A 24,729-nucleotide genomic window follows, 5' to 3' on the forward strand; every position below is an offset into this window, starting at 1 on the left:
CATGCCAAAGCCTTGTGTCTTCCACCAGTTCAGAACCACTTTCCTATTTGCATCCTGATCTAAAAACTAAGTATGCAGATGGTTAGACAGAAGACTGCAAACTCTGGGTGATATTTATTTACAACCACCATACGAGGTAGGTTAGGCTGAGAACAACTGGCCCAAGGTCACTCAATGAGCTTCCATGATCAAGTGGAGATTCAAACCTGGGACTCCCAGATACCAGTCTGACACTCTAGCCACTACACCACGCTGACTCATGAATAGCAGTGAGCATCATATCACATCACCCTCCTGACTGCACATGAGCCAGGCCCCTGATAGTGTTTCATTCCTACTAGGAGAGATGCTGTAGGTTCAGCCTTCGTGAATTCATGACTCAGATGATATTTCAACTCCCAGAGGCTTCCTGGGTCAGAGCTCACAGTGTCACGTGTCCAGTGGCATCTTAAAGACCAACAGGATTTTCAGAGGATACGCTTTCTAGAGTCCAAGCTCCCTTCATCAAACCAATACAGCTACCTACTTGAGAGTGTCACATGCGTTCACATGCCTGTGCAGAATCTCAGAATTCCCAGTCCCATTTTATCCAGAGGCATCAAAAAGCAGAAGTAATATGCATGTGTGCATCCACAGTTGTTTAAGGGGTGTCCCCTGGGTATTATTTTGTGGCAAAAGGAAAGCAGATGACATAGGCTGAATCAGTTGCGAATTAAATCATGCCTGTATTTTTTTAAAAACTTCATTCTTCCACAAATGACATGGCTCTATTATGATAAATAAATAAATAAATAAATAAATAAATAAATGTGTTGATAGTTTGAGGGATTTCCCCCCTTCTCCTCCATTTGGAGTAGTTTATTAATAGCTTATACTCTTGTTTAATACTTATGTGAATTAATGTGAATTAATGTGAAATGTTTGACTATTTCTGTGAATTATATGGATAATCAATTTTTAAAAATAAATACATCAACAAATGAAAATAATCATGCAGTCTTGGGAGGAAGCAAGACTAATGAAGTTCCCATTTTTCTTATTGCAAAGACTAAACCATGTTAGTCTGCCATAACAAAAGTCACATGTCATTATGAAGCGAGACGTTATAGCGGTTAAGCGTTTAGGCTACAAATCAGCATTCTCCTGGTTTGAATCTCACTACTGCCATGAATTCAGCAGGTGGTCTTGGGTAAGCCACTCAGGCCCAACTCCCTGCCTGTATTGTGGGGATAACGATAACACTAACCTAGTTCATCAATCTGAGTGGGGCATCAGTCTAGAAAGGTGCACTGTTATTGCTGTTGTTACATTTATTTCCATAGGAGCTTTGGTCAGTCTTCAGATCAAATTGTGATTAGCAAAAGCTAGCATGGAAACAAACATGAATCTTGAAGGCGCCCCGAGACTTTCCGTTTCATTTTCAAGGAGCCCCCAGCTACACAAATGAGAAGCGAGGCTTTGCTTCTCCCGACACGAACTTTCTTAAAAGTCCTGAAAAGCCAGCGACGCCGGGAAGGTGTGGGCGTGGCGCTGCCCGCGGCGGGCTGGTCTGACGTCGTTTTCCCCCACGAGGAGGTGTTGGGTTGCAGAGCAGGAGGAATCGGATCTGGCGGGGCTGGGGGAGGGGGGGCGGGAGATTCCCCAGCTGATCCGCGCTCTCCCCCCTCCTTCCCGAGGCGGCCGCGTGTACAGTGGAGAAACGGGCGGCCGCGTGAAGGCGAGGGGAGACCATGCGCCCCGCCTCGGCCCCTCGGCCCGCGCCGCTTGGGGATGGTCCTTCTGCCCCGTCCCGCCGCCGGACCGCCCAGGCGAAGCCAGGAGCCGCGGGCGCCCGGCGGTGAACGCCACGCAAGCAGGGAGCAACAGGCGGCGGGAGCCGAGGGCTCTCCTGGAGCGAGATGCAGGAGGCGCCCCGGGCCGGGCGGCGGTGCGCCTGCCGCCGCCTCGTGGGGTAAGGGGGCCCCGAGCGGGGACGGGCGGAGGAGCGCGGGCCTGGGCAGGGCGGCCGCCCAACTTCCCCGGCCATGAGCAAGATCCGGAAGCTTTTCCGCGGCAGCGGGCGAGCCTTGGCGCTCATCTTCGTCGCCTCGGTCGTCTGGCTGCTCTTTGACATGGCAGCCCTCAAGTTTTCATTCAGCGAGAGCAACGCCAAGGTGCTGAAGGAGGAGATGGTCAGGAGGGAGAGGGAGAGGGGCAGGCTTGGGCGCCCCCCAGAAAAGAGCCCCGGCCGGCCCGGAGAGGAGCCCCGACTTTCCCTCAGGGGACTGGGCAGGGGTCACAAATATGAGGGCTACAAGGGTGAGGGGGCTGGACGGGACAAGGAGCAGGAAAGGCAGAAAAGAGACCAAGAGAGGAGCGCGACCTCTAAAGCCCCCACGAAGAAAATGGTGGTGCTGCACAGGATCATCCCACTGAAACTGTGGAGCCCCCAACCCTCTGTGCCCATCGAGAAGACAGTGGGGGGGAATCTTGAAAAGGAAATAAACTCCAGCAGCCTCCTCGGAACAAAGCAAGCTCTTCTTGGGGGGTTTCAGCAGAGCCAGTTAGTGGCTTCTGTGGGGCGCCCGCTTGTCAAAGTAACACACAGTGTGGCTACTGTCGGAAACAAAGTCACTCACAGGCTGTTCACTGAGGGGTCCAGGGGAAGAAAGGAGGTTCTATTCAAAGTTGGATTGGTGGATAAAGGATCTTTGACTGGGTTAAAGCAGGAGTTGCCAACTGGAAGCAAACCTGAGAAATCTCAGGCCAAGCCCTTGCTACAAAGAACGCCAGCTTCCCCAGTAAATGAGACAGGGATGAAAGAAACAATCAGAAATGCTCACAGTGTTACAAAGGGCTTGAATTTCCCTGTCGGCAAGGCTCACAATTTAACAAAGAGCTTGGATTTACCTGTCAGCAAGCCGGCCACTTCAGAAGCAGCAGAGAAACCGACGGCATCGATCAATCCAGCAGGTCCAGGGCACCAGCCAAAAGATGATGCAAAAAAGGAAGTTCCTTTGGAAGACCAAGTGGTCTTTATTAGCAAAGAGGGAGCACAGATTCCTGCAAATCAGAGCCGCAAAGCAGATGCTGAAGGAAACTTTACGAACAGTCTGATAGGAAAGAATACACCAAAGACTGACAGCAAAAGCAAGATGCCTCTGAAAGACGGTAACATCACTAAAGCAGCTGCTTCTAGAGAAACAATTTTGGTTGGGTACACAGCGCTAGGGAAAGTTCACAAGGTCAATTTCATTGATAAGGACCAATTACAGGAAATCAATCAAAGTGACAGAGTGATCCCTTTAACAGAGAGGCCTCAAATGCATAAAGTGTTAACCATTGATAGGACTATTGCCCCAAGGGACCCCAAAGCACCAGGGCAGTTTGGGCGCCCTGCTGTGGTCCCGAGTGAGAAACAAGAGGAAGCAAAGAAAAGATGGAATGAAGGGAACTTCAACGTCTATCTCAGTGACTTAATTCCAGTAGACCGAGCCATTGATGACACGCGACCTTCTGGGTAAGATCTCTTTTCTGTTATCTCACAGCATAGGTCCAGTGATCCAGAGGAGTTAGCCGTGTTAGTCTGTAGTAGCAAAATCAAAAAGAGTCTAGTAGCACCTTTAAGACTAACCAACTTTATTGTAGCATAAGCTTTCAAGAATCACAGTTCTCTTCATCAGATGCATGGAGGGCAAGAAGAAACTGGTCAGATACAGAGGAGGAGAGGGGAGGGAGGAGTAGATGCAAACAGCTCCTTCTGATATGGAGATCAGTTTGCTTCTGTAAAGGAAATCAGTTACTTTTGATAATGAGATAACCATTCATAGTCCCTATTCAGTCCCAGCTTGACAGAGTCAAATTTACATATGAATTCCAATTCAGCAGCTTCCCGTTGGATTTTGGTTTTGAAAGGTTTCTGTTGAACTACAGTGACATTTAAGTCTTTGATGGAATGTCCTGGTAGATTGAAGTGTTCTCCCACTGGTTTCTGGATGTTCATTTCGATTGTTTTGTTATCAAATGGATTTTTTCATCCTTTTGACCAGTTACCAATAATATCTCAAACAGCAATGAAAATGTTAACATTCACAAAAAACATCCCTGTTAATTTTAAGGAGAGGCGCAAGAATGGACCTGTATTCTTTTTATACATTGGATGATATTTGTTTACTTTCCCATGCATGCATGAAGCCCTGTAATTTCAAAAGGTCAAAGGCATGTTTCCAGAACTGCTGCTCCTGCTATAATCCCACTATAATGCATATTCATTGCTCTGCATATAATACTCTATTAAACTTAATATTCACCTTTTAAAAACACCTAGCATGCTAAATCGGTATTTACAGTACATAAATACCTATTTCCCCAGTTAATGTTACTAAAAAAAACCCTACATAAACACAAGCTTTACTAATGACACTCTCATCTATTGCCAGCATTCATGGCATAAAATTCTGCTTTCAAAAGAAAGAACAAGGCTTAACTATATTTTTAATCATAATAATTATTAATCAGATTTATGTCACAGTCCTCTGTATGATTATCATTTTAAAGATGATAGGAACTAAGACTTGGTCAAATTAACCCAATGATCCCATAGTTAAACCAAGAGTTTCTTAATACATCATATCTTAAACTGGAGCTAGCAAATCCAGTTTCCTGCGTAGGCAAACTATGGAGTGTTACTAAAGGGGTCTGAATACACATAGAACTTGAGAAATTGCCCATCAGATTTGATAGCCTATTTTACTACTGAAAACAACTTTTAACGAAATGCACTGAACAGTCTGAAAGGAACAGGCTGTTTCTGTAGTCTTGATTGTTGAGAACAAGGATTTCCTTTTTTTACTTAGATCATAAGTAAAGCTCACTGTAAAAAAGCAACATTCCTGCCAGCAGCACCTTGCCTTGCCAACGCCTCAAAATAATACAACCTGGCAATCAATCACATAAGTGTATCCGTATGTACCAACTGGGATAGGCCACTTACGGACTACAAACAGCCAAGCATAGACGTAGAGTCCTTAACTTTAGTCCACGTCAGCAGATAACAAACCAAAGTCTTTAGCTTTGCTGGCAAAGAAATTTAAGTCCGTTTTCAGGTCCGGAGCTGTTTCTCTCTGTGGGATACATCTTGTAAAGTTCACCTGGCCATTGCACTAACAGACATATACAGTTGTTTTTTTTTAATTCTCCTACTTTTGTACTCCACACTTCTTCTGGAGAATCTTGCTTATCTTTGGGAGTATTTAAAGAAAAGCACTGCTCTGGAAGCTTGTTTTGCATCAGTGTACAACTGAGACTTGGAAAACATTGATATGGAACAATTGCTTGACACTACCATGAGTTCACTTGGGCAGTTTTGTGCAAAATAGTTGTTTTATACAAGTGACTTGCATCTATCTGAGTGCTGAATGAATGTAAACCAAACACCGGAGGTTAGAGCCAGATTAAGCTAGCAATATTCATTGATTCCTTGTTCCCACTGCAGACCCCCCTCATTCTGTTCCTGAGGGGTCTCCTATCCTCTGAAGTAGGATTTCATGGAGTAGGCTGTGTGGGAAGAGGAAGGAAAGTTCCATTCCACTGATGGAAAATTTAGACTGGATCCAACATCATTATGTCCACTTTGGCCATTAGTTATTTCCATTGCCTTTGGGACAGCAATTGTGCATTGTTCAATGGCTGAGAGACAAGGATGCAACCCTGGGTCGTATGAGTGGACTGAAATGTGTTGCACTCTGAACCTGAAAGGATTGCATTTGGTTTTTCAGTGGAACTCCTGAGTCTTGCACCTCAGAGTTTATTCTGTTTTGTATTTACATTTCCCCAAAATCCTTTAGTTGCTTGACATTCTGGCATTTTCTCACAGCTGAAGTTAACCCTAGTAAGGATTTGCTAACCACACGGCAAACACATACTTTGAACTTGGACTTCCAAGACTTCTGACCAGGTCTTTCACAAAGGACTCCTGAGTAAACTTAGCAGTCATGGGATAAAATGAGGGATCCTCTATGGATTAAAAATTGGTTAAATGACAGGAAGCAGCGAGTAATAAACAGAAGTAATATGTCTTGCCCTATTGATTACATTGACTTGCACTGTGTAATCTTTCTTGAGTCTCAGTGAGAAAAGAGAACTATAAGTAAAGTAAATAAATGGAGGGAAGTAAGCAGTGGAGTTCTATAGGAATGGGTATTGGGAATGGTGCTGTTTCATTTGTTCATAAATCATCTGGAACTGGAAGTGAGTAGAGGAGTGAACAAGTTTGCAGATGATCATGAATTATTCAATATTGTGAAATCCAAGAACTCTGGGAGTATCTCCCTAAATTGAATGAATGAACAACAGCATGACAAGTGAAGTTCCATTTAGTTAAGTACAAAGTAATGCACGTTGGAACAAAAAATCCTAAATTTAAAGATATGCTGGGGCTCCTAAAATGACAGATACTGTGTGGGAAAGGAGATGTTGGGATTGTAGTGGATATCTTGATCAATTTGTTGACAGTGTGTGACAGTCATAAAAAAGGCAAATGCTATGCTGTGGAAGGGATTGAAAATAAAATGGTCAGCATTGTTATTTCCTTGTATATATCTATAGTGGGTTGCCAGGTCCCTATACCCTCCCAGCGGGAAGGGGGGCTGGTAGCATGCTCCTCTTCATGCGTTTGGCCTGTTTGGGGCCAAAATTGACCCCAGACGAAGCATGGAGCACTCCTGCAGCCAGCCCAACAACATCACTTCTGGGAGTGACGTTGCTGCGCTCCTTGTGAGCACACGTGCCATGCATGCTCCTGAGGAGCCTGCCAGTGGTGACCAATCTCTGGAGGCTTGCCACCTCTCACTGATCACTGGCGGATTGGCGGGCAAGGGTGCAACTCCTGGGAGTTTGCCCACCACTGGCAGGCACCTGGCAACCCTAACATCAGATAGAAGAGAAAGATCAGGTACAGTTGTCATCACTTTAGACACAACTAAGCAGAGAAGAAGGATTTAGAATCTCTATCTCATAATGCATTAGGAAGAGAGAGGCCGTGAAAATGTCCTGGCAAGTTCTCAGGTAAAAATAGGAAGAATTAAAAGAGAAGTTCAAAGAGACAAGACCACAAGCAAGTAATGAACTGGTGTTTATGAAACAGCAACTACTACATCTATTCATTTACTAAATAAACACATGGATGTGTTCAGTATGTGGCTATAGTAAACATCTAAAGAGTCCTGTAACACCTTAAAACTTTTTTAAAAGGCAGAACCCGCTTTTTGAGATGTCTTTTTCTTTTGCCATTATACATTTGTTGGTCTTTAAATGACCACAAGACTCTCCTGTTATTTAGGCTGCAGAGGACTAGCATGGCCACACCTCCAAGTGGTGATCTTACTAAATAGAACACAAAACTGGGCCAAGGCAAGTCCTGAGTTGTCCATTGTGAAAAAGAGACTTTCAGTTTTTACACTTCCCCCCCAGTTTTTACACAAGAGAATATTTTTGATTTCATCGTAAATTCACAGATGAACATCCGAAAGGTAAGAAGTCTATCTGGGCCATGAATTCTGAAATATTTTTGAAGGAGAGATGAGGAAAAGGGTGCAAGGAGTCCTTTGGTAAAACGTTCTCAGTATCCTCTTGAAGATATTAGGGAGTGAAGGTCCCCTGGAGACAAGGATCACATCCATCCTTGAATTGTAAAAGAAGTTGAGAAATGCTTTTTCCTTCAGCTTTTTGTTCAAGCAGGGAAGATTCAGACGTGACTCAGCCCTTCACCTCTGTTTTTTAAAAACTTGCTATCGTATAAAACGACAAATTCATTGAAACAGGCGAAAAAGTATCACTTCCTCAAATCAACAGATATTCTGCTGTTCCTTCTTGATAGGTTTAGTAGACTGTATTCAAAGCTTTGCAATCACTCACCATTTATTATTTATTGGTATGGAGGGTATGGCTTTTATTAAACATGACAGGAAAGAATAGGTTTGTAAGTAGCATTTTTAAAAAGTGTATCCAAATATCTATATTCACACAACAATCAAAAGTATATAAAATAAAATATAATGGGCAGTTCTCCTTGAAATTAGAGTATTTTCTCAGATACAGAGTGATTGTACTAATTTGGTTCTTTAGAGAGGAAAGCGATCGATGGGTGTTGCCTCTAGTAATGAAACTATATCCTTCATTTATACAAAACAAGTTATTCTGGGACACATGAACTGTGTCTAGGGTTGCCAGCCTCCAGGTAGTGGCTGGAGATCTCCTGGAATTACAACTGGTCTCCAGGCCACAGAGATCAGTTCACCTGGAGAAAATGGTTACTTTGGGGGGTGTACTCTATGGAATTATGTCATGCCGAGGTCCTTTCCCTCCCCAAACCCCACTTTCTCTAGGTTTCTCCAGGTTTCACCCTCAAGATCTCCAGGAATTTCCCAACTTGGAGCTGGCAACCTTAACTGTGTTGGTAGGGATGTATGGCTGTTTTAGTTTTCTGTTACTATTTTAGGTCCACATTCTTTCAAAATAACTCTTCTCTTTTCTTTCTGTTACACACAGTGCTATACTACTACACATGAGTAAATGTGCAAATACTTTTAACTTCTAACATGAATGAATTTATTTCCTCCCCGCTTCACCTTTTCTGGCCATCGCTTCCTGTCTAAATGCTCTCAAAGTAACAAGGACATGTTCTGCAGCATAATACTGCTTCTGTAAGACAGTAACAAGGGCCAACTTGCTGCCTCAAGCAACTGCAGTGTCTGCAAGTGAAGCTGGCATGCCCGTATCCTGTGCAGTGTCCCCAGATGCAGTAGAACATCTTCTGTAGTATTTCAAGTAGGGTTGCCAATCTCAAGGTGAGGCCTGGAGAGGTCCCAGAATTAAAACTGATCTCCAGATGACTGGCATCAGTTCCCCTGGAGAAAATGGCTGCTTTGGAGGATGGATTCTGTGGCATTATACCCGCTGAAGTCTCTCTGTTCACCAAACCCCACCCACCCCAGGCAACACTTTCAAATCTCCTGGAAGTTCTGAAGCTGGAGATGGCAGTGCTAATTGCGAGTGATTTTGCGAGTGTTCCAGTTTGATTGTACCGTGCATTGGTGCCTCTAACAATCATTTGTAATTTCCTTAAAAACTGCCTTAGTTGCTTCTTGTTTTGCATTTTTAAGGGAAAAAATTCTCTCCAAGGTATGAATTTGCACAATTGAGAAAATTGCATAATTGCACAGTTTTTTAGAATAGAGAGTATGGAAAAGAAAGTATAGGACTAAGGCAGAGGGTTTATTGCACCATGTTTTTAGCACCATCCTTCACTAAGGAGCTCAGATATGGCCCTCCTCCCCCAAAGTCCCAATTTATCTTCACAACAATTAGATAGACCTTTGGTCTGATCCATCATGCTCTTCTTAGCTGTCATCAAAAGATCCCCCCTTTCTTCAGAAAGAAAAACTGGCCCCGTTATAAGCTTTGATTTACTAGTTTTCTGGCTGGCTGTCACTAACATGGCCACAGCATTCCATGCATATTTTCTTTAATGATAATTTCAGAGAAAAAAATAACCTCATCAAAGCTAAGGAAAGATTGTGGATACCAAGCAGGAATTTTAGCCAATTGTCCCTGGTGCCTGGTTATTATGTTTAATAGTTTTTCTTTTTACATTTTTCTCACAGTTCTTGAATAACTTATTCAAAGCACAGTGATTTATTCCTGGTAGGATTTCGCACTTTTTATGTATTTACTTACTTACTTCATTTGTAGTATGCGTGTCTGTCTGAGATTCAAGGCAGATCATGCAGTGGAGAAGCAATGCAACAAGAATGGTATGAAACATACAAGCAATGGTGAATAGAAGTGGATCACAAAATTAGATGCTTCCACTAGAGTGTGCTAGAAATCCATTTAGAAATCCATTTAGAAATCCATTTAGAAATCCATTTAGAATCGTCATGTATCTGTTTCCCAAACCGAAACCAATTTCCAGAAAACTATGAAATGACATCCTAATGAACTTTAACTGTTCCCCTGTTTTGTTCCATTGAAAACAAAAGTGATGGCACTGAAACTTGTAAAGGCAAATTCAAGGATTCACCCCTCCATCCACCCACCCACACACAAACACCTTGGTCCTTTCACCAATATGAACTGATCCCAAACCACACTAGGCCCTTGGTGTTGCTTCGGAACATCCTAGGCTCGAGGAGCTATAGGAAATGTAGTTCTCAGGACACTGCTGTATATGCGCCCTATTGAAACATCTGGCACCATGGAAACCGTGTTGCCTGACCTGGCAACCAGCAGGAGACTGTGAGGGGCAGCCATTGGTGATGGTGCAATGTCACTTCCAGTGAAAAACCCAGCAGTGATGTCACACCCCTCTAGGAATTGCCAGAAGCAATTTTGCCATAGAGTTTCCAGCGATTCATAGGAAGGACTGATGCCACTTCCAGGCTTTCTCCAAAAGTGGAATCATGCCATTGGCCCAACTGCCCTTTTTTTAAAAATTCTGATGTCACTGCTTGAAGCAGTGGCAGGAAACAAAAGAAGAAGTAGGGAATTCTCCACTATGGGACTGGCAACCCTAAATTGTTTCCCATTTTCCTTGTATGCAAGACACTGGGTTAGCCTCCGGCCTCCTCATTATCACTACAGTTATCAGGTAGGTTTTGAGGAAAAGGAAGGGAGCAGAGAGGCCTCTGGGCCCCATCATGCTTCCATAGAGGGATATCATTGAGTACCTGAGAGGGACACAAACTTTGGAAAAGGCTCAAGGAGGGGAGGAATCTGTTCCCCCAAGTCAGTTTTGTCAACTTGGGAAGAAGACCCTGCGCATAACTAGAGATTTATAGGGCATTTATAGGGAGTGAATCTTAATATCTTAATAATCTTAAATCTTAAAATCTTAATATTATCTGACTCACTGCTGAGTGTCTGAACTACCTGCATTGGGAAGTCCTGTTTTATGGTAATCTGAAAACTTTTTTTTTACAACGTTTAATCTCTGATGGAAATTTCACATTATTTATTTGTGAGATTTCTATGCCACCTCTTCAGAGTCTTGCTTGATATGGCTTACAATTGAAATACTAAGTTATCAATATAAAAACAACAAGCCATTAAAACAAATCCAGGGATGTAAAACAGACCTCAGGCCAGAAGCAGACTATTAAAGATATCTGGAATGATTAAAAGCGTGGATTAAAAAAAAATTTACCAGGCTTATCAAAGACCATAAGGTATATGTCAGGTGGATTTGCCAACCTCTAGGTAGGGCCTGGAGATCTCCCAAAATAACAGTTAATCTCCAAACTACAGAGATCAATTCCCCTGGGGAAAAAATGTCTGGTTTGGAAGATGGACTGTATGGCATTATACCCTGCTGAGGTACCTCCCCCCTTCAAACCCTGCTCTCCCCAGCCTCCACCCCTAAAATCTCCAAGAATTTCCCAACCCCAGGTTGGCAATCATAGCACCAGCTGAATCTCAAGGAAAAGGCAAGGTGCCCCCACAGAAAATTATTATTATCCTTTATAGAATGCTCTGCCTCCAAGAAACTTTGGGGAGGTATATATCTTATTTTTTCCTCACAATTATCTAGTAAGTTAGTTTAGCCTGGGAGATTATTTATTCTTTATTTATTTATTAAAGCATTTATACCCCAGTTTTCCACAGCGTTGAAGGTGGCTAGTGGTAGTGCCTAGATTCCCCAGTTAAAGTACGGCACACTGTCCACTGGCTGTTCCCTAGCTATCATGTTTTTCTCTTACCCTTCTTCCCAAGGAGCTCAGAACAGCATCCATGGTTGTCTGCTCCTCCATTTTACCATCACAACAATGCCGTGAGGTAGATTAGGCTCAGAGAGAGTGACAGGTCAATAATTACCTGGTGAGCATTATGGCTGAGAGGGGATTTGAACCCAGGTCTTCTCAATCTTTGGGTGATGCTGCAACCAGATATGACACTGCATCATTCATTTCCACCCAAATACCTTTTCTCAGTACAAGAAGGAAGAATTACTGTTCCTTCATTGGCTTGATTTAAAATGTGGTTTTGCAGTCCCTTTACAGAGTCCTTTAATTTGTTACAGAGTGGAGAATTCAAAGCAACTGTCTGTTGCAATTCTTATTTGGTATCAGAGATTAATATCACAAGTCCAGAGCAGCAGTGACTATTGTATTGTCTCCCCCACACTCTAGGGAAAAGGTAATTTGTGAGGGAAGTCATCTTATGTAGCTGTTGCCTTTTATATTTAGGGGCGACTAATTACTCCCATTTCAGTCAGCCATTAGATTTCCCTTTACACCTGCTTTTCATCTAACACAAATCCACAGGAGTTCTTTTCTGAAGTATTATTTGCTTCTCTGGAGTTCCAGTTCATTATAACACAGTCCAGTTGCCAAGCCCTGCTAAATGTTATTCCTCTGGAAAAATCATTTGTGGGCTCTGGTGTTTCAGGATTGTGCTGGCCACCCAGTTTGTTCTGAGGAGTCAGGCGCTGTCTTAAACACAAAAACTGGCAGCAGCAATATTTTTTCAAAAAACTGTTGGCTAAACTTAGGAACTATACTCTGCAAACAAAAGAACTGTACAAGTGGTAAGAAACAAGCATTCAAGCAAGAAGACTGTGTGTTTTATGAGGTACTTTTGGTTAAAGGGGACTCTGTAATATAATCTCGCCTTGCTTCAACACCCACTTCTCACTTTAGCCTTCTGAGACTCCTGAGAGTCATTGGACCCAAGAGAACAGCACAGTGACAAAATGGAGGTTTGAATTGTGAGGGGGAAATTGATGGAGATTTCTGGCTCCTCTGAGGTGCCCTTAAGTGGCTGAAGAGCACTTATATCCTTATAAGGTGTCCTTCCTAGCACAGTTGCATGGCATCTTCTGGGCTTTTTATACTGCAATCCTAAACAAAGGTACAGCCTTCTAAATCAGTTGACATCAATGGGGGTAACTCTGTTTAGGACTGCATCATTAAGTTCTAGGATTGCCAATTCCTGGTTGAGAAATTCTTAGATATTTGGGGAGGAGAGGGGTGAGACCTCTGTAATACCATAAAGTCCACCCTCTGTATTAGCCATTTTCTCCAAGAGAACTGATTTCTGTTGTCTGGAGGTCTGTTGTAATTCCAGAAGATCGCCAAGCCCTACCTTGAGGTTTGCAACCCTATTAGGTTCTTAAATTCTCTGGATTTTAATGGAAACTTACACTATAATATGGATAGAGGGTTTTCTTTGCAAATAGCACAGATCCTTAGAGTCTAGCTTTGTCAAGGATCGGATCACGGTTTGATTACAGCTGGCCACCTCAGTACTTAAACAGCTACCAGTTGAAGTCTGTCCACAGAAACAGATTGCCCAGATGGCACTGCTCTTTGTTACGCATTTTAATAACTGACTTTCTTTTGTTGCTAACTTTTTTTTTAAAATGATACTGTTCTATTTGAAATTTCTCACTGGTCCTCCCCCATTCTCCCTGTTGACTATATCATCACTAACACCCTGTGACATGTTGTAGAGGAGACAGTCTTCTGGCCTTCCTTTATGTGTTTTAAACATCATCTGATGTAAATGCTGTCTGTCTCCACAGATGTTCAGACCTTCTTGTTCACAATGACCTCCCCACCACCAGCATCATCATGTGTTTTGTGGATGAAGTGTGGTCCGCTCTTCTGCGTTCCGTTCACAGTGTCCTCAACCGCTCCCCTCCTCAGTTTATTAAAGAGATTATTTTGGTGGACGACTTCAGCACAAAAGGTAGATCAGGCAATTGGCTCTATATGTGCTTATTATTGCAACTTTTAAATCAAATTCCACTGAAATTTTTTCTTCCCTGAAATTCTTTCCTGAAATTTCAGGCTGGTTTTGTTATGTTTCATTGCACCTCTACATAGTGTTTTTCTTACATGGACAGAAATTACCTTTGTGTAGGACAGAGTAGATGTATGTACTCTTAACATCAACTATATAAAAAGTGTACATTTTGACAAAGGGAAACAGATCAGGGAACTGCTGTGATCCATCTTGGTTCCATCAGATGGGCTTTCCAGAGGGAGCAGAAATATACACAGCTACATTTTGCTATGGGGGAGAGGTTTTCCAGTAAAATTCACAGAAGTTTCACCCATGGGGTGCTAGCAGTGCCACAGGAGCTGGGTACACAGCATGGGTCTGGGAGGGCATTTGCCTACCTATATCTTGGCTACCCAGAAGGAGGCAGTCTTCTGCAATCTGGTTGAGATTGAAATTGAATCAGTAGCCAAAGACCAGCTGATTCTTCTGAGTCTTTCACTACCAGAGCAATGCATAACAAGCACTAACTCTGCTTGCTATGTCCATCTATAAGCCCATAGTTCATAAGCGTGTAACTGTTTAGGGTTGCATGGTAAGAGACTAAGAAGTAAATACAATCTTTATGGTCAATTTACTTATTTCTCTTTTGTGTCAATTTAGCTTACCTCAAGGATCAGTTAGACCAATATATGTCAAAGTTTCCCAAAGTTCGTGTCCTTCATCTCAAAGAAAGGCATGGTTTAATACGAGCAAGACTGGCTGGAGCAGAGATTGCTAAAGGTACTTACTGTTGTCTTTTGCTGTCGGATGGCAATTGGATATTTATTTGCTCTTCACTGTTTATTATAAAACTTACAGAAACATGGGGGGGGGGAGTTGCATCAGCTAATGTTTTGTTGAGTGTGGTAGTTCAGCATGGTGTAGCCTCATCAGATCTTGGAAACTAAGTTAGATCAGAACTTGGATGGGAGACCTCCATGGGAGACCGGGATTGCTCTGCAGAGTCAGGCAATGGCAAACCATCTCTGCTCATCTCTTGCTTTGAAAACCCCATGAAAAGGTTGCCATAAGTCAGTTGCGACTCAATGGTATGTACTTATGTGTAAATCAGTTGTAACTTGATGAAACACAAAAACACACATACATATAATATTCTGTTGAAAAACAAGGTTCCTTTAAGTTAAATGGGATTTAGATAGACTTAGCATTCACAGGATTGCCTATAATCCCTACTCCATTTAAAAACATGCAATTGTAGAAATAAAAAAGAGAAAGAGTTTACCCTTCAGACCTACGGATTATGTAACATGATTAAGGCTGCACCAAATTTCATGGAGAGGGTTGTGATAGAAATATTTCCAGAAAAGTCTATTGTCTGTGAGAATATTTCACCTCCTGCAATAGCACTTTTCTTCTGCTTACTGCTCTCTTTATCTTCTTCATTATTCTCATGGCCATGAAGTAGATGATGTGATATCATAAAGCTTGTATAGTCAATCAGATTTAGCTATGCAATAACATCATAGGGGGAAGCATTCAATAGAAAGTGAGATCACTTCCTAGATTCATCAAAATGCTAATGAGGGGGTGATTCAAAGGGTAGATGATGTCGTTACACAACATAGGCAGTCAGATTTGGTTATGTAATGACATCATTGAAGGCAAACTTCAGTTTGAATTGTGGGGACTCTCCAGATTAGGGTCCTCCTACTACACCAAAATGGCTCTCTTGTTACTGAGAAGAATGGGCCACCAGGAAAGGGAGTTTTAGGGGCATACTGGGCTGCTTCAGGAAAAAAGTAGGTGGAAAAAATGTGTTCCAGAAGTGCTTGTGTTGATTCAAGGCTGGGGTTGGATCCAGCAGTCTGTTAGCAGAAGGAGCTGATGGCCACCGATATTCCCTGCTTTCTCCTCCTCCCAGCTGTCCCTTCAAACCCTGGGAAGGCAGATTCCAGAGGTCATGTGTGGAATAAGAGAGATGTGAACAGGAGGAGTGCAGTGAGAAGGAGGAAGCTAACAAAAATCACTCATCCTGCCTCTTCCATTGAATCTTATATAAAATAATAGTAAAATACAAAAAGGTTTACTTTTAGATCTATAGACATTGTTAGAAAGCACGTATAAATGTGATAAATATTTAGTAAGAATGTATAAATGTGATAAATATTTAGTAAGAATTAGCACTTTCCAGTCAGAAAAAAAAATCTTTTAATTCTTACCTGAATTGGCCATAAAACAACCCTGTGAATTAGTAAGGTCAGGAAAGAATGACTTGAGCAAAGGTCACTGAAGGATTCATAGGTTTTATATTAGACCTATCTTCGGAACAATATCACATTGGTAGAATTCTGCTAATATTATCAATCTCTTTCGACAGCCTCCTTCACAAGAGGCCATCCAGTAAGGCGCGCAGAGTAGTTTTTATTGCCCTGTTATAACAGAAATGATTGCCTGCTCTTTTCTTCTTTAGGTGATGTATTGACATTCTTAGATTCTCACGTAGAATGCAATGTAGGGTGGCTGGAGCCGCTACTGGACAGAATCTATTTAAACAGAAAGAAGGTTGCCTGTCCTGTGATTGAAGTCATCAGTGACAAAGACATGAGGTAACGCTTGTCCCAATCCAGCCAGTGGGAAAGGGGTCCAGCACGTATAATGCCCTTGCAAGTTATATCCTACGTTTGCATTAGCCTTGACAGTCCTGATCACCTTTGGAACGGGTGGTGTCTACATCTGCTGCTTTGCAGTGCTATAGAGGTAGCCTGCAGTCCTGGGCAAAACATAATTTTGAGGTCCTTCTCTAGTCCCCCCGCCCCCACCATGCAGTCAATTGATAACATAGTGGGTTTAAGTACATGGAATATTATCATAGTGAATGTATGATATACTTTTTAATGTATTTAGTATTTAACAATAATAAATTCATTAATAACCATGAATGGCAGTTCGTTCAATAAGGAAAAAGACTTCCTGTTTGACTTGCGAAGCCAATGCCCAGAAGATCAGTGGTGGGATGGGTACAGCCTTGTTTGTCTACTCACGTTAGGTGATATGAACCAATACAGAGGGGATCTTGAGTTTGTGAGGTCCTGTGCAGTTTGATGCCTTTGTTCTCCTTTCCTCTGTGTCCCCTTGCCACTCAGACCTCCTCCTCCTGCTCAATAAATCACTCAATTTATAGTTAGCCTTTTCTGGTAGGAACTCTCATTCTGAAATTAATGCCTGTCATAACTTCTTTTCTTCAGCTACATGACTGTGGATAGTTTTCAACGTGGCATTTTTACATGGCCAATGAATTTTGGGTGGAAGCCAATTCCTCCAGATGTCATTGAGAAAAATAAGATAAAGGACACTGATATAATTCGGTGAGTCTGTGAAGTTAAGCTTTTGTTGACAAAGTCGCTCCTCCAATATTAAGGCGTAATTGATTTTAGAAATTTGTATACCACACTTTTCATGACAGATATACATATGGGCCCCAAGCAATGAGTCCAAAGCACTCTTGGGGCAGCATGATGATATCACTTCTGAGAAGTGATGTCATTGCGACACCACAGGATCTCGCCCAGTAGGCCTGTTCCTGTGCCTTCCCCCTCCCCCTCTAGCCAAGTGAATGATGGTGGAGAGCAGAGGGTGGGAGCAGAGGATCTCCTGCCTCCACTGGGGGACTGGTAACCTTAGATGCACAAGGTGGTTAGGATGGGAGAAGGACATGTAGTCTTACAGTGTATATGACTTGGGTAGGATTCCACACATTATTTTGATATTGTGCTATCATTCACAGGAAAATCTGTGAGTTGAATTCAGGAGCAGCCCTAGAACGTGCTTAGCCGAGAGGGGACTCTTGGCTTAGTTTTCTCTGTGCCATCAGTGACCCTCCAGGGCAGTGGCCCACCAGGGACTTTCCCGATAAGTTCTAACTGCCAGTTCACTCCTGAGTGAATTACAATAGCACAATATCCAACAATGTGGTTCATCCTAGTCACAATATTGGTATAGCATGGAATTAGTTCTTTCTTGGGTGCAGACTCGCATCATATAAACCACAGCAGACCCAGATGTTAAGATTCCTATGACAATGACAGATGTTCCTTTCAAAGTATACACAGCACAGACAGGGAACAGATGTCAGTTTATAAGTGTTTAAGGACTACTACATCTGCAACACATTGAAGCTTAAATTGGGTGGATGCAGTTGCAACCACACTATACAGATTTAATATTTTAAATTGGCTAGCCTCATCACATTCCAGATTTTCCCAATATTAAAAATCCCCTTTTTAAAATTTAAAAAAAAAACAGCAGCAGAGGTGGTAGCTGAGCAGTTGTGCAGCGTCAAGATCTAGTATGATCCAACTGAGATGATACAGGAACTTCCATATAAGCCCAAGTGAACATGGAATGTTGTTCCATTCTAGGTACTTTGGAATTTGATAGGAGTCCTGTAAGGGCCACTTTCTCCCATATATTCAGGAATCTGAACTGGATTCAGGAATCTCCCATTGGATTCAGGAATCCTGCTCCCAACCTTTGATGGGGCACCACTTGTGCCCATTCCATTGGTCAAGAGTCTTGGAGTGACGCTGGAGTCCTCTTTATCAATGGAGGCCCAGGTCACGGCAGTTGCCAGGTCTGCTTTTTTTCATCTTTGGCAGGCTAGGCAGCTTGCACCCTGTCTTTCAATCTATGACCTAACAACAGTGATCCATGCAATGGTCACCTCCAGATTAGACTACTGCAACTCACTCTATGCAGGGTGTCCCTGAGTCTAACCGAGAAATTACAGCAGGTCCAGAATGCTGCTGCGCATTGTCCTGATGGTAAGCCATATAGGGCACATGTTACGCCAATCTTGCAACAGCTGCACTGGCTCCCTGTGGAGTTCTGGGTCAGATTCAAGGTTTTGGTCTTAACCTCTAAAGCCCTAAACAGATTGAGACTGGCATACCTGAGGAACTGCCTCTCCCCGTAGGTAACCCGGAGAGCACTTAGATCAGTAGGTATGCATCTACTGGTGGTCCCTGGCCCCAGGAAGGCCTGGCTGGCCTCGACTAGGGCCAGGGCTTTCTCAAACCTGGTCCCAACTTGGTGGAACTATCTGACAGAGGATACCCAGGCCTACCAAGACCTTAATATCTTTTCAGCGGGCCTGGAAGACAGAGGTCTTCTGCCAGGCATATGGTTGAGGCCAGTCTTAGGTCCATCTAGCAATGCCACCTTACCGGTCTCCGTGGGGGGGGGGCTGTCCCCCCATATGTGAAGTCACAGTTTAATTATATTAACTGCACCCCCTTTCCCCCCTGTGTATGGTTGTCAGGAAAGAAGGGAGGGGGCTTCCACCTTGGGATCTGGAATGTATGTTTATTGAGAACTCTGGTTTTAATGTATTTTAAATGTTTTTATCCTTTTGTATTTAGTCATACTGTTGAAACCTGCCCTGAGCCTGCTTGTGGAGAAGGAGGGGTAGAATTTCCTAAATAAATAATATATCCCGCCAACCAGTTAAGATCCTTCTCACAAACTCTGCTGTCTGTGCCCCTCCCTGCAGAGCGGAGGCAGGTGGAGATCAGAGGCAGGGCTTTTTGAGTGGTAGCACCTCACTGGTGGCATGCCCTTCACCTTAGCATTCTCCTGGCATCTGCCATACTCTCTTTTAGGCACCAGGTCTAAATATTTCTTTTTACACAGGCTGTTAAGTGGGTGAATATTTTAAATGGTTTTTATAGTTGGCTTCTATCCTTGTAACTTTTATGATACTTTTTTAGCTGTTAAATGTTTTATGTTGTTTTCATATTATGGCTCCCTGCATGGAGTAAGCCATATCTTCAGGAATGATAATCAAGCCATAACCAAGCCCAGTTTCTAACAATTTGTTAGTTTTTAACAATGTTATGCTTTTTCATGTTTTTATCATTTTTCCCTAAGCTGCCTTGAGCATCTTCTCTGGAGTGACAGCATAGAAATTTTCTAAACATATAAAATAAATATATAATAATTACAAGCACTGTGTTTCTCATAATGTACAATGTACAGACTTGATTTCATTACAGGTGTCCTGTAATGGCAGGCGGGTTATTTTCCATTGATAAGAAATATTTCTTTGAACTTGGAACATATGATCCTGGCCTTGATGTTTGGGGAGGTGAAAACATGGAGATTTCATTCAAGGTATATTGTGTTTCTAAACAGTATTTTTATTATTTTTTTCTATAGTTTTACAAGCATATGAGCATTAATTGTCATAATCTGCTGAAGACATGCTAAGATTGCATATGCAGTAACTTCCCATTTCGTTTGGACAAGATAAATGTTTAGAATTTGAACAGCAAAATAGGCATATCAAAATATACATCTCAAAAATATCTCCATGCTGAAGTTTTAGACTTGAATGTGATTTGTAATACCCAAAAATTATAATGTAAGAAACATCCACGTCCAGTGTCACTTGACAAGCCAATCCTATGTATATTTCTTCAGAAATTCAGTGCACACTGTTCAGCCTTGTCATATTGAGAAAGCTAGTGTGGTACATAGTAAGAGTGGCACACAGGGATTAAGTGCTTGAAGTTCAAATCCCCCTTCTGTGCCAAAACTCACTGCGTGACCTTGGGCCAATCTTTCCCTCTCAGCCTAACCTACCTTACAGGGTTGCTGTGAGGATAAAATGGAGGAGGAGAGAATTTTGTACACTGGTGTGAGTTCCTTTCATCCGCTGCTTCTCTGGATGCATCACAATTCATATCGCACAACCAAATACATTTGCCAGTGGTTACATTCAGTGCCACCCTGCCTTTTTTCAACAGGTTTGGATGTGTGGAGGTGAAATCGAAATCATCCCGTGTTCCAGAGTAGGCCATATCTTCAGGAACGATAACCCTTACTCCTTCCCCAAGGACCGTATTACCACCGTGGAACGGAATTTAGCTCGGGTTGCTGAGGTCTGGATGGATGAATACAAAGATCTCTTCTATGGACATGGGTACCACCTCATCCTGAAAAATCTGGATGTTGGAAACTTGACTCAGCAGATAGAATTGAGGAAGCGGCTTCAGTGCAAAAGCTTCAAGTGGTACCTGGAAAATGTCTACCCTGATATAGAAGCACCCCTTGTTAAAGCCAGAGGCCTGGTATGTTCAGATTTCCAGCTTCAGAATAGCATTTGTATTGTTGCCAACTCGGTTTGTCAACTCCAGGTTCTTGGAGATTGGGAGGGTGGAGCATTCAGGGGACAGAGTCTGGGGAAGGGAAGGGCTCAGAAGAAATGGGATGCTATAGAGTCTGCCCTCCAAAGCTGTCATTGTCTCCAGGGAAACCAATTGCTATGGTATGGGAATCCGTTGTAATGCTGGGAGAACGCCAGGCTTCACTTGGAGGTAGCAACACCAATGCCAACCCCTCACCATCTAAACATCATTTCCCCCCCCCCTGCCTTGTAGTAAATGCCTGTGTTGAATCTTCAGGGCAACAAAAATAATACAGTGAAAAACAATGTGCATTTGTTCAGAGGTAGCTTCAGCACCCCCATACGTATCAGAAGAGTAGAGGAAAGGGCCAATTGGAGGAGTCCACCAGGCAGTGGCCTGCACACATCAGAATTTAACCATGCTCCTGCCAGATCAAGAGAAAATGAGAGAGAGAGAGAGAGAGAGAGAGAGAGAGAGAGAGAGGAGGGAGACCTGGTGTGCTGTTGCCTCCTACCCCTCTTCAGTCTGAGACTTGTTGAGGCCCCTACAAGGATTATCTAGACGGTTATCCTAATTGCATGGCAGACACTCACAGCATTAGTTTTTACTGTGGATATTTTTTGAGGTTGCCTCCTGATTGTAATTTTATAGCTCCAGCATTGGTGACAATGTGCCAGTATAGGATAGAGCACAAAAAAGAGTTCACTGAGGCTGTTTCCACACAGGGATTTTTCCCTGCATGGAAAAGCAAAGAGACCTCAGATTAAAGGGAACATCCACTTGCTATTAAGCTCATGCTGTTTTCCTCTGGTTCAGAGGGGAAGCTGTGTGGTAGCTGAGAATGGACTGGACAGAGCTTAGCTCCACTTTCAAAATGGCAGTTCCACTGTTCCACCTACCACCTGTAGCATTTTAAAGGGCTTTCCCCACTTTTTTTGCTAGACTACAGTAAGGAAAGGGAAAGTGAGGGGAAAGGGGCAGCTATTGATCGGATGGCTGCTATCCTTTGTGCCTATTTTGCTTCTAGGAGCTGGAAGTGGGGAAAGAGGAGATTTGGCTACATAAATCGGGCAGGAGGCAAAGAAAAATATTTTTCATTCTCTTTGAGAAGCAAAGGGGAAGATGCATTTTGGGAGAGAATTGGTTTGTGTACAACCGTGTGGTGAAATCATGGGGTGGAGTCTGTGTGAGATTTAAATGTTTGGGGGTAAATTATTTGAAGAGAAATAGATTTGGGGAAAATCTGGGGGAACATTAATTTTTGAGTGGATCCTGGTAGGATCTGAGTGGGGCTAAATTAATTGAAGGGAGACAGATGGAGAGGATGGGGCTTGCAGCTCAGATCCCACTTTTATTTTGCTAGTTTTCTTTCTGTCAAACTTATACTGTGCTGTGGCAGGAGTCAAAGGAGCGATATGGTGCTCAGTTTCTGTCATATATCAGTTTGTGACCTTTGGAAAGCTAGTGGGTCATTGAGCACAGCCCTGTTTTCAGTCAAATGTCTCTAAGAAGCTTACAACTAAGGCACAAGGGTAACAGCATTATTCTGGAATTTTGTCCCTGGCATCTGGTATTCCGAGGTATACTGACCATGGAGGTTCTGTTTAGCTATCAAGGCTGATAGGAAGTCAGGGCTGGAATTTAAGAGAGTGTTGGGTGAGCAGAATCAAGGGAATGTGTGAATAGCTTAGTGTAGACAGGGAGACTTTTGCTTCCCCCAGTTTTTGGACTCACTGATGGGCTAACTAGATCTCCATCTTTAAAGATTATAGCCATTAATAGTACAATCCTAAACATGCCTTTCTAAATCCACAGTCTTAGAAGGATGTAGCTTCTTAGGATTGCTCTATAAATTAACTGCAATTTTGATCCCATTGAAATAGATGTTGAAAGATACCTACATTGACCTGCATCCTTCGTTAGCATTTCTCCCACCTTTCTCAAACTTTCCTGACTGGGTCTATTTGTCTCAGTACAAAAGTTTCTGCATTTGAAAGAAATGGATAGTAAACTACTTAGTTAGCAAAAGATCATAGGTCTGCCAATGGCTATAGTCATGCTAAGTAAATGGAACCTCCATGATCATAGGCAGCATACCTTAGTACCAGATGTTGTGCTGCACAATAAGGGAGGTCTGTTGCAATCATAGCCTGCTTGTAGGCTTTGTGGTGCCATCTGGCCAGCCACCATAGGGAATCCTTAGCCTGATCGAACAGGGTTCTACTTCTGTTTTCAAATCAGGAGAAAATGTTCATAGTAGAAAATATCAGAATTTCTCCTTTGTTTATATTATCCCTAGTTAAAGGCTTGATCGACTAGCTTTGTGGCTCCCATTCTCCATGGTCTACATATTATTGCATCCCATAACCTAATAATATTTAACACATAACAACAAAGGAACTTTGATAGATGCCGGAATGGTATTTCAGGAATTTATCCAATTACCAAAGTATTCTATTTAAAACATTTCTCCTTACATTTCTAGTTCTTTAATAACTTATTCAAAGCATAATTTCTCCTAGAAGTTCACATTTCTAACTTGCAACCACTAGAGGGCGTTAGGAATCCATTTTTCTTCTTCCAGGAATAAAATCAGGATTGTTCGTATCTTTTCCCAAGAAACCCAAACTAACTTCCATAGAGAAATGAATATCCTAACAAACTATTAAAATCAGCCTGGAGTCCCAGTGGCTTAGTAGCAGGGGTTCCGCTTGGCGTACAGAAGGTCCCAGGTTCAGTCTGTTGCAGTTCCAGCCAAAAAAGTCAGGTAATAGATGATGTAAAAGACCCCAGCCTGTAGGCCCTGTAGAGCCCCTTGCCAGTCTGGGTAGATAGTACTGTCTATGATAGGCCAATTGTCTGACTCATTGTGACAATTAACTTCTCTCTGTAGGGCAATGGACTCCAAGATGGGATGCCTTTTGAGTCCAGTGTCAGGTGCATCACCCATTAAGTCTAGGCTGAGGATCTGAGGGGCCCCAACAGCTAGCAACATAGGTACCAAAGGAGTAGTGTCAGTCCAGTGTTTTTCCTGCTTTTCACCTTTTTCAGCCTGTGGGGACTTAAGACTTCCATTTCATTGGTTTCAGAAGGGAGGACTCCAGGATGCCTATTGGGACCAGTTGATTGTCAGCTTGTGGCTAGATAAGGCGCTTCCTACAGGTTCCCTTTCAAAAGCAAACAGGAGTCCATTGATTGAACAAGGAAACTTTACTGCAGAAAAGGTCCATTATAGTCCACTGTCCTGAATAGGAGACTCAGGATGGTACATAGTCATTGTTACCAATGAAGGGCAAAGCATGAGGTACAGAGTAACAATACCCATCTGGATTTGCCTCCCCCCACAGTTCTCAAAACAACATCTTTCAGTCCTGGGAAGCTGCTCTCCTTCAAGGCCAATGCTTGGTGGAACGGTGTTAGACAAAACAGTCGCCTCCGGTGGGAATGCTGCCTGGGAACTGGTGCACCTGGGAAGAAAACACTTAGACACTAGAAGCATTAGAAAATGGAGTCAGTACAGTTTAGATATACACTGGACCTGACATTCTGCCCCCCTTAAAATAGATCCCCCCCTGGTTTATATGGGTAGCGAGTATGAAAAGCTTTGGTTAATCTAGGAGCATGAACATGTACAGAGTTCACCCACTCATCGTACCCAGAATCAAAGTCCTTCCATCTAATGAGGTAAAAGAGCTGATTTCGTTTGAGTTTAGAGTCCAAAATTTGTTGTACCTCATAGTGTATTTGGTCGTCAATTAAAGTTGGAATGGGTGGAGCTTTGATG

General features: G+C 42.8%; 1 protein-coding gene across 2 annotated transcripts in view; it reads left to right on the plus strand.

Moving 5' to 3' along the window:
* The first annotated feature begins 1,925 nt into the window (after positions 1–1,925).
* Positions 1,926–24,729, plus strand: part of GALNT5 (polypeptide N-acetylgalactosaminyltransferase 5) — a 43,622-nt gene continuing 20,818 nt past the window's right edge. For both annotated transcript variants that reach the window (XM_054971229.1, XM_054971230.1), the window contains exons 1-7: positions 1,926–3,499; positions 13,559–13,725; positions 14,422–14,541; positions 16,232–16,367; positions 17,007–17,126; positions 19,812–19,929; positions 20,565–20,888. In XM_054971229.1, coding sequence (XP_054827204.1) covers positions 2,025–3,499; positions 13,559–13,725; positions 14,422–14,541; positions 16,232–16,367; positions 17,007–17,126; positions 19,812–19,929; positions 20,565–20,888 — 2,460 coding nt within the window. In that variant the 5' untranslated portion in view covers positions 1,926–2,024. The remainder of the gene's footprint in view (positions 3,500–13,558; positions 13,726–14,421; positions 14,542–16,231; positions 16,368–17,006; positions 17,127–19,811; positions 19,930–20,564; positions 20,889–24,729) is intronic.

Source organism: Eublepharis macularius, chromosome 2 (genome assembly GCF_028583425.1).
Source record: "Eublepharis macularius isolate TG4126 chromosome 2, MPM_Emac_v1.0, whole genome shotgun sequence".
Lineage (NCBI taxonomy): Eukaryota > Metazoa > Chordata > Lepidosauria > Squamata > Eublepharidae > Eublepharis > Eublepharis macularius.